Source organism: Galeopterus variegatus, unplaced genomic scaffold, assembly GCF_000696425.1.
Source record: "Galeopterus variegatus unplaced genomic scaffold, G_variegatus-3.0.2 Scaffold7068, whole genome shotgun sequence".
Classification (NCBI taxonomy): domain Eukaryota; kingdom Metazoa; phylum Chordata; class Mammalia; order Dermoptera; family Cynocephalidae; genus Galeopterus; species Galeopterus variegatus.
The window spans coordinates 17385-27844 of NW_007733179.1; the positions used below are offsets into that span (position 1 = coordinate 17385).

Consider the following 10460-nt stretch of genomic DNA (forward strand, 5'->3'; position numbering starts at 1 on the left):
AAATGTCAAATTTTATGTTATATTACTGCAACAAAATTTAAAAATGACCTATTTACATACAGAAAAGACATTGAAATAGTCCAAGTAACTAAATGCACATTTTCTAAAAGGAAAAGCGTATTTGCTACATAGAGAACTCATAAAAAAAAANAGGAACAAGGAGATTAGGGAAGGTAATAAGGGAAGGGACATGGGAAATAAGTCTTGAGGGGTCCAGTGTTTCTACTGAGGTGATGGAAAAGTTTTGGACTATGGTGGTGGTTGTACAACACTGTGAATGTAACTAGTACTACTGAATCATACACTTACAAATGGCTAAAATGTCAAATTTTATGTTATATTACTGCAACAAAATTTAAAAATGACCTATTTACATACAGAAAAGACATTGAAATAGTCCAAGTAACTAAATGCACATTTTCTAAAAGGAAAAGCGTATTTGCTACATAGAGAACTCATAAAAAAAAAAGCTCAGCAATTAGTCTTGGAAACAAATATAATTGTAGCAATAGTATTTTTTTTTCACTTATTCTCATTTAAGGTGAATATTACTGCACATAAAACATCATTAAGTAATGCAATCAAATTAAAAAGTGAATGAGTAGATAATTAAATGCTTTTTTAAAATCACTATTTAAATAAACAAACCTCTGAGGTTGAATGATTGGGTGTCACCAGCGGAGTTCGTCATGCTGCTGATCACAGGTGGGCTTTCTCGGGTCAGGACGGACGACTGTCCACATGCATCTAGAGTAGACATGAACACATCTGCCATCTGTTTTTGATAGGATGGGCTGTCAAGTTGGATAGTCTGGAGGCTTAAGGGTCATATGGAGTGAACTTGTGCCCCAGATCTGCCTCAGATTTTGTGACCTGTGTAAGATATTTCATGTTACAAATGTTTTCTCATCTACCAAATGAAGAGAAAAAAAAAAAAAACAAAATAAAAAGTCCAACTTTATTGCTTTTCTGTGACAGTCAAGAGCACTGGTTAGGGCTTGTCATGTAGACGTTCTTTATTCATCCTTCACAAATAGTTCTAAATAAATTTATGTTGAACAAATAGTTATTGTATGTAGATATCATGGGTTCTAAAATAACAGTATCACCAGATATTCTCTGTGTAAAGTTTTTTTGTTGTTTTTGTGTGTGTGTTTTTGCTAAATTTATACTTAGCATACTTTGTAATTTATGCAATATTATTTCATCTAAAATTCCAAGCTATAGTTTGGAGGCTTTGGGGAAATACAGATCAATGTTCAGAGCTCCCCTATTGCTGGCATTCTGTAAGCTCTCTTTCTCCAGCAAACGTAGTGGTTAAAATTGAGACTCATTCCTTGCCTTGGAAGGTTAGTCTTATAAGCATTGACTTTCGTGTGTGGATTTTTTTCTGACCTTTTTCTCTTTTTCTGTTTCCTTTCACGCTGAATTCGGTGTAGCAGACCACTTGGGGATTGAATTCATGGGTAAGACTAAACAATTTCCTTCTTAAATATCCTGGAAAAGCAAGTTTTATAATTTACATAGTGCTCTTCTTCTCCATCTGATTAAAATTAAAATGTCTCATTATCAGATGCTATTAGTAACAAAAAATGTTGTTGATTTTTCACTAAGTAATGGCTCAAAATGGGAAGGCAATTTAATGTTAAGTGCAGTTTGTGGAGTCATACAGAAGCTGGATTTGGCTCCTGGCTTTGATTGTTTCCTCTAATTCTCAATTCTCTTATGTGTAAATAGGGATCATAATAGTTCCTATTTGACTGCATCTATAAATTGCTTAGTATAATGTCTACAACATGGCAAAAACTCAATAAATGATAGAAAACAGTGGTTTTAAAATGTCAGTTTTTGTTATTTTCTGCTCTCTCCTTTTTCTTTTGCAAGATTACTTTGGATACACTTTGCTGTCAATCTTAATTTTGAATGTGGGCTATGAAACAATTCCATGTACAAAACTGAAACATTTTTGATAGTATTTTCAGTGACTAGTATGTTTTTAAAGCATTAGAATGCCTTCCATGAGCATTATTTTCTATATTCACAGAAATTTTCTATCTTCACATTGCATTAAAAATTAGACAAAACTCTGAGTCCGTACTTTGTTATAAGTTAAATGATAAAGAGCATTCCTTAATGTTCAATATGCATCACTGTATAGGAATAAAAAGATGCTCAAGGGTTAGAGCTGGAGAAATTGAGATGATCTAAATTTGAATCCAAATTCATCATGCTCTGCGTGTTTGGCTTTTGATGAGCTTCAGATTTTTTTCTCTTGTATGATGTGGATATGAATACTTGTTTCATCCATGAATATGTTTATTATGGTAATATTTATACATTTACTTATATTCATTTATCCATTCACCCATTTATTCAGCAAATATTTATCAAGTTACTATCAGCAAAGAAAAAGTGTGAAATGCTAGAGCTAAAATAATGAGTAAAAGTGAAGAAAAACTTAGTCCAATAGAGCTTATAGTCTAGTAAACTTTCAGATAATAATAGGATAATCAAACTTTTAAAAATTGCATGTTCCTTAAGACCTGCTCCAGGCAAGATGATAGTAGCTTGGACTAGTGTGATGGCAGAAAATATGGGAAAAAGTTAACAGATATTTAAGATGTAATACCAACAAGTATTTGAGAGGTATTAATACCGAAGGTTGAAAGAGGGAGATTATCAAAGATAAGTGCAAGGTTTATCATTTGCATATTTAGACAAGAGATGGGCCACTTAATGAGAAAGAACACTGATGGAAGAACAGATTTATGGGGGATGTCTACTAGACTAGGTGTAAAAATGTTTAGGTTGGGGTGCTTTGACATTTATGAGAAGATGTCAAGTTGATAGTTGTATTGCTGGAAGTGTGGGGGGTTGATTAGAGATTAGTGATTGCATCTTTATTGTAGAATTGGTCTTTCTTGTTGTGTGATATTATTCATTAGTGCTCCATTATCTGAGTATTACATCATAGAAAAGACAGCTCAATACCTGAAAATTTCAGTTTTGCTATATAGATGTGATGGCCACTCAGAAGGCAATGAAATTCAGGATATCATTGAAATGAAACACCATGGAATGTAAGGTAGATGTGGAAGGAAGTGAAGAAATAACGACTATTTTGATGAAATCAATTAATATGCACCGTGAGAGTACATGAACAAGTTGGTGGGATGGAGTGGAGATGATAATCGTATGGCATATTTGTTGATAATAATTTTGAAGATGTAGGAGATGATAGGAGATGACAATTTTCACAGTATGCCTATGAGGGTGAATGACCAAATTTAGGTAGAGGAGGAAATAATTTAATATTAAAAGTCAAGGATTTGAGAGGACATGATTGTGGATAGGTTGTCTAAGCAGATATTACACAAAACGGTTGTGGTATGCCACTCTCCAATAACTGAGATGGACTATACTGGAGTCTAGCAGATGACAAAAAAAATGTGTATATAATGGCTCAAACATAGTAGCAATTTATTTCCTGCTACTATTTTTTTCTGCCCAAGGTAGGTGTTCCTACTCAGCAAATGACTAGTTTTTATCTAAGAAGTAAATCAGAGTTCCAGGCTCTTACCATTTTGCAACTTCAGTATCACCTAGGTTTCCTTGTCGTTTGCATCTAACCAGCAGACAGGAAAAGAGAACGTCGCAGAGACATAACTACTTCTTAAAAGACTTGTTCTAAAAGGGCTCACATCACTTTTTGATTGACATTCTATTAGCTAGAGCTAAATCACATGACCACATCTTAGTACAAGAGAGGCTGGGAAATGGAACCCTAATGTCTTTGAGAGGTAAGAGGAAATAGATTTTTAGTAATCTCTGCCATACTATGAATGGCATAAACTTTAAAGAAACACAATTTTTCACAAGACAAGGGAAGGATACTTTAGGACTCAGGAGAACAGATCCCCAACTGTGAAAGTAAGAAAATAAAAACAGAGTTTGAGAGAGAGAGAGAAGAAAGGAAATTTTCAAGCAAGATCCAAATTTCAGTTAAAATAGGAAGAAAAAAGAAAGAGGCAAAGAAGAGATTGAGGATGCAGAGGGGGTGTTGCTGGACATGGATGAGCAATTTCATTGAGGCAAACGGGGAGTTTAATCAGTGGAGGAAAAGTAGGAAACTGAATCATGGGCCCCACCAATTACAGCAAATTATGGACATGGTTGTGAAACTCAGGATAAATTGCTGAGGAAAGCATGCGGTCTGCTCAGATCTCATTCACTAATGATGGCAGGGATCAGTGGCATGGAGGCATAAGCATCAAGAGTCACTTTGAGGAAAGTAAGCACTGGGTCTAGGGGCCAAAGAAATTTGCCCCCACTGGGCTGTGGTGATTGCAGGTTCAAAGAACAGAGGCTCCCCACATTGTTTAGCAGAATCCCCACAGATGCAGGAAACACTGCATGGCTAGTGGTGGGGCTGGGCTAGCTTCAGACCCCACAAGGAGTGTGGCCGTGGTATTAGCAAACTACAGGGGCTACACAAATGCTATTAATTATCAGTGTTAAAAGAAATGGAACAGTCTCCATCCTACTGTGGTTTGCCCGAGGACCTCCAGGGTCACTGGTAACTTAGAGGGTAACAATTTTCTATGGAACCCAAACATGTATTAAGAGGTGTGTTGTTAGAACTCATTGAAAGAAATGTAGTTACTGGGAGGGGAAAAATAATAGGTTATTGTGTCGTTCATATGTATGGATCTCGAGACTAAGTGAGTGACTTAGTGAGCCTGACCTATGAGAGGTCAGGCTCTGTGCTGGGCCAGGGAGACACTAAGTCAAGTAAGACAAGAAGTTCATAATTCAGTGTGAGAGACAGACTGATAAAGCAATTATTGCAATTCAGTGCAAAAAGGACTTGAACTATTGTTTTATTTTACAAAAGGCCAGACGAGGGCTAATAATATGCAAGATATCATTATATGTTTCATAGACATGCATATAAATATAGTTTGAGCTCACATACATGTGGGAAACACTGGGTTCTGTGCCTCTAGTGCACAATTTCACAAAGCATTTGGTATAATTCTATCCATTTGTGAATCTCAGAGAGAAAGAAAGCTATAGTAGGTGACTTTTTTTGAATTAGACGTACAAAAAAGCATCCCTGTTAGATCTGGGGTTTAGGTAAATCTTGGGATAAAGGAACACAGAGGGAGAAGCACACATACCCCATCAGAACAACCGGAGATATCTTTATGTGAAAGAATAAAAAATATTTCTACAGTTGGGATATGGAGAAAGAAAATATGAGGGAAAAGGAAAAGGAAGAACAAAGGTAAATAGATAAAAGAGTACAGGGGTGTGGGAAATGGCAAGAAGTTTCAGGTAACTGAATAAACAATACAGATGCAAGGGCACGGAAAGTGCTGTGGTTGTCAAGAGGACAGAGCAAATTATAGCGACTCTATCTGCCTTTTGAAAGGAGTGTAACTTTGTCTTATTGCGGAAGAAAGCCTTCTAAGGTTCCAAGCGGGCAAGTGATCAGATTTCCCTTAAACAGCTTTCTCTGTCAGTAGCTGTCCGTAGAGTTTCCCCGAAGGCATTGCATGCAGAATTCCAGCTAACGGAACGAGCTCAGAATTCTACTTCAACTATTCACCAAATTCTAGCTCTTTGAGCAACACTGCGGGCATTATTAAGATGAACTTTCTTCATATAGTCTGTGTCAGATGCAGAGAAAGAGGCAAGGGCAGAGTTCCTGGGGAAGCGATAGGATGAGTTGCAATGAGGACCACCCGCAAGGTGGACCTTGAATTGGTCTTTGAGGGAAGCGTAGGATTTCTGCAGGTAAAGGTGGAAACAGCCTAATGAAGATGTCAGAGTGAACATGACCAAGGTGAGGCAATGTGTTTAGAAATATTGGCTGTCATCAGCAAAGGAAACTGCATTATAAGTTAATGTTAATTACATGTAATTTAATGTTAATGTTCATTCCCCTGCATAAAACTTTCTTATGAATTTAGGATGAAATCCTCTGTAAACTGCCATGCCAAGTTCTCCGTGGTCTGGCTCTGCCTACCTCTCTGAGCTTCTGCCACATCACGGAAGATGTCAGAGTGAACATGACCAAGGTGAGGCAATGTGTTTAGAAATACTGGCTGTCATCAGCAAAGGAAACTGCATTATAAGTTAATGTTAATTACATGTAATTTAATGTTAATATTCATTCCCCTGCATAAAACTTTCTCATGAATTTAGGATGAAATCCTCTATAACCTGCCATGCCAAGTTCTCCGTGGTCTGGCTCTGCCTACCTCTCTGAGCTTCTGCCACATCACCCCTGTCCTTGTTCCTCCACCTGTCTCAGGGCCTTTGCACTAGCTGGTCCCTCGGTACTAGCTATCTTGCTTATCTGCACATGGTTGGTTCCTTCTTCTCACAAAGAATTCAATTAAAATATACTTCTTAAAAGACTGTTAAGCCACCCTGTTTTATGTACTTCCTGTCTTACTTGTGTTAGTCTCTTTAGTTTTCTTCATTGCATTTATTATTGCCTAACTGATTTTTTGTTCACTTGTTCTGTGTCCTCACTAGAAAATAAGTTCTGTAAGAGCTGAACTTGCTCACTGTTGCACCTCCAGCCCAATGCTTATCACAATTATAAGAGATCAATAAATATTTCTTGAATTAATACTTTTAAATTGAGTTTAAATGGTGTAAGGTTTTCTTAACTCTTAATTTACCTAAATGATTGACCAGAAAAAGTATAAGCAAAGCATCAGTGAAATACAAGGCCAGGCAGTTTAGTTATTGATTAATTCTCAATCAATAATATTTTTGCTAGAGATTTCCACCGTTTTAGAGGTAGTGCATAAAAAATGGTGTACTCTAATGGGAACTTCTCAAAGTTACAACTTGCACTTTATGTAGGAGCATTGGGTGTGAACGTGTTAGGTATTTACATGATTAGGCCCAGAAAAAGAAGTCACATGAACTTTGCTTATCCAGTGAGGCTGTCTCCCTGGATGTAGCATTCTTTCATCTCAGTAGGATTTCATCTACTTTTGGGGGGGATGAGTCTTGATGCAGAGACTGTGCTGTGTTGAAAGCATATTGAAGATAGGCTATTTTTATTGATAAAGTTTGCAAGTACTCACCTGCTCTGAGATGTAGAAGAAAGGGACTTCATCTCTGCTGGCTATTATATAACTTATGAGCACGGTAGGTGATTTCATGTGAGTTATCTCATTTTATCTTTTGAAGTCATGAGGAATCTTAAATGTGATGTGATATAGAAAGTCACTATAATCTGAGTGGCTGGATTTTTGGTCTGGGAAAATTGAACCTATATTCATTTTAGTATCCTGTAGGGATGCAAGATGTGGGGAGCTACTTGGTATGTATCCAAGAGAACTATGCATATTTGGATTGTGCGTTCATGAACAAGAATGTAAGACACAGGAATGCAGGACGTAGAAAGTTAGCCTTTTTTTCAAAAAATTGACTTTTATAAAGCTTAGTAAGGTAATTTTTTCCCTCATTGTACACATCAAAGAAACAAGGCTTATGGGAGTGAAAGGAATATGCCCAACTGATACATAGTAAAGATGACTTATAATCCAGATCAAAATGTCTCAAAAGCCTGAGCACTTACCATAGTCCTATCCCAGCAGCATAAGAGAAGCTGGTGTGTTTTCTGCAAATACGGTGATATTCCCTTTCCTTACTCTGTGCTGGACTCTAAGCATATCAGGCCAGAGACATAAATACCCTCAACTAGGGCCTCCGCTGTAGAAGGTGCATCATGGGTAGGTGTGCCAGATTTAGCAAATAAAATAGCAGGACACCCACTGAAATTTGAATTTCAGTTACATCATGAATAGTTATTTAGGATGGATATGTTTTATTCATTGTGTGGTGTGTATCTGTAACATGAAATTTAAATTAACTCAGTACTGAGTATTCTACCTAGCAAACCTACCTGTAGGGTCACAAGCACGGTAAGGGGTAGCCCCCAGTGACCCATTTCTACCTCACACTCCGGTCCCCATGAAGACTGAATTAGCGTTCAGGTGAGGAGTGCTGAAAGGTAAGCAGGTTAAGGGGGACCCGCAGAGGGACTGGAGTAAGAGTGTGCCATGTACGTCTCGGGTAGGCCTGCTTGTTACAGGGTGAGAATTAAACAACAACAAAAACCACTAAGCTGTCCCCAAATTACCTCTCAGCAGCGATGGTTGTTTCACAAGCGAGACGTAGCCTGAAGGCTTATTGGTTCTGGGCATGATGGGTCCTGTTGGCAGAGCAATTGATGAAGTGTTTTAAACCAAGTTCTTATTGTGGGGGAAATAGGTTAAGACCTCAGATATGGATGCTTCAGAAAGCAAATGGTAGCATGCTAACGTAGTTAATCAGCTTTTGAGAAAGAAAATAGCATTTAACTCACCACAAGATGCAGTTCAAGGCTAAATCAATGAAGTCGTAACAACTGTGTCTTTATTTGTTCACTACCTATTCATTTTTCTGTTACATTCAGACTGCTAAATTCAGTCACAAACGTGTGTGTGTGTGTGTGTGTGTGTGTGTGTGTGAGAGAGAGAGAGAGAGAGAGAGAGAAAATGGGGGGGTTTGTTCCGACTAGAAAAAAATCAAGGTATCTATTTTCTAGAGTTGTACTATGGAATCATAGCAGTGGTTCAATGACTCCACTTTTCTATAGCTGTGAGAAACATGTATGCTGTGGGGTTCAAGCAGCAGGATAGAATGTGCTCACACATGCACTCTGAAGCCAGGCAGCTAGTCGTTGGATCTTTACTTCATTTCCTATATGCTGTGACAGGTTGGCTGTCTGTCTGTCTATCTATCTATCTATCTATCTATCTATCTATCTATCTATCTATCTATCTATCTGTCGATGGAAATCAATATATTCCTTTCAAGCTTCATTAATATAAAAATTGCTGACATAGCACACCATATGTGCACTTCATGGTATATATCAGGCACTCAAACTGTGTCCTTCCTTTTCTCCTTTCCTAAGGTGTTATACTGTGTTTGCCTGCTTTGTTTACTGATTGTATGTGTGTGTGTGTGTGTGCGCATGTACAGAAACCGTCAAGGACAGAGTGAACTTGCCATGCACTTTGGGAGTCCCCTTCAGCACTCCCCTGCAGCCTGCCCCTCGGGAGTCCTTCAGTTGCCTTCTGGAAACATTTGCCAAAGAGACACAGTTGAGAGGGGCAGCAGCTGCTCCAGATGTGGGTGCCCATTCCTCTCCTTGGCCCCGCCTGGCATCAAACTTTCTGCCAACGTTAGTCCAGGAAAATCAATCTTTTGAATAAATAGCATAGGTGTTTACGTATGTGCTGTTCTTTCCTTGGTCAAGAAAACCCTGTTCCCTAGGGACATCTACCTCATCCCCTGGTCCATTTGTTAGATTCCGTTATAGGAGCTTTTTCAAGCTGAAATAGTGCCAAAGGCCCTAGAACTTTAGGCTCATCTTGACCCACCACCTCTCTCACCTCGTCTCCTCTTCTCATGCCATCCTCAAACACTCAGAATCACGTTCTTTCTTTTAACTCACCATACTCTTTCATGGCTGTCTTTTCTGCAAGTGATTTATTCCTCTGTGCCATGACGCAAAGACCCACCACCCTTTCCTAGTACATCCTCCTGTGCATATCTGCACCCCTAGTGTACCAGGCGCTTGTGTCCTCTACTGTAACTTTGGTAGGTTATGTTGCTGCTGCGGTTTATGTCTCTCTTTCCCCCAAATATTGTGAGAGCCGTGAAGGCCATTATCATCTCATTACAGTGTCAACTTGAAGTCTGCATCTCATCATCTAAATCAAGTCCACATGAGAACGAGGCGCAAGTGTAGTTCTTTAAGCACAGCGACTGGAACAGAGTTCCTGTTGAGCTTTAGATCTGTGAACGGAAGAGACAATCATCTGTCCCCCAAACACCGCATATGCAATGGTGGACAAGCAATGTCACCTCTATGGACATTCCTGTTCAAAACCCTTTTTGGGGTAGTGGAGAGAAATGCACAGTATAAGAGTCACTGGGTCATAGCAATTCTGTTCCTTAACAAGGAGGGTTGTAAGTTCCTTGGTGTATTAGTCCATTTTCTGTTGCAAATTCCTCAAAATTGGTAATTTGTAAGAAAATGACATTTATTTATTTCTTACAGTTTTGGAGGATGGGAAGTCCCTAGTCCAAGGAACACATCTGGTGAGGGCCTTCCTGTGGGTGGAAACTCTCTTTGGGGTCCTGTGGCAACACAGGCTATCACATGGCTAAAACAGCAAAGCCAGCAGAACCACACCCATTAGTCTATGAATGGGTTAATCCATTAGCAAGGACACAGTCCTCCCAATATAAACACCCCTTAAAAGCCCCTTCTTCCAATTCCCATAATCAGATCTCCCACCGTCTTAACACTCTTACAGTCAGAGTCAAGCTTCAATGAGTTTTGGGAGGACATTCAATCCACTGTACTTGGTTAGGTC

The 10460-nt window shown here is 38.7% G+C and overlaps 1 protein-coding gene across 1 annotated transcript in view; it reads left to right on the forward strand.

Moving 5' to 3' along the window:
* Positions 1 to 1445: 1445 nt before the first annotated feature.
* The window catches only part of LOC103607046 (pro-neuregulin-3, membrane-bound isoform-like), a gene marked incomplete at its 3' end in the record, with an annotated part of 88526 nt that continues 79511 nt past the window's right edge, over positions 1446 to 10460 (forward strand). The window contains exon 1 of the mRNA XM_008591591.1: positions 1446 to 1466. Coding sequence (XP_008589813.1) covers positions 1463 to 1466 — 4 coding nt within the window. The remainder of the gene's footprint in view (positions 1467 to 10460) is intronic.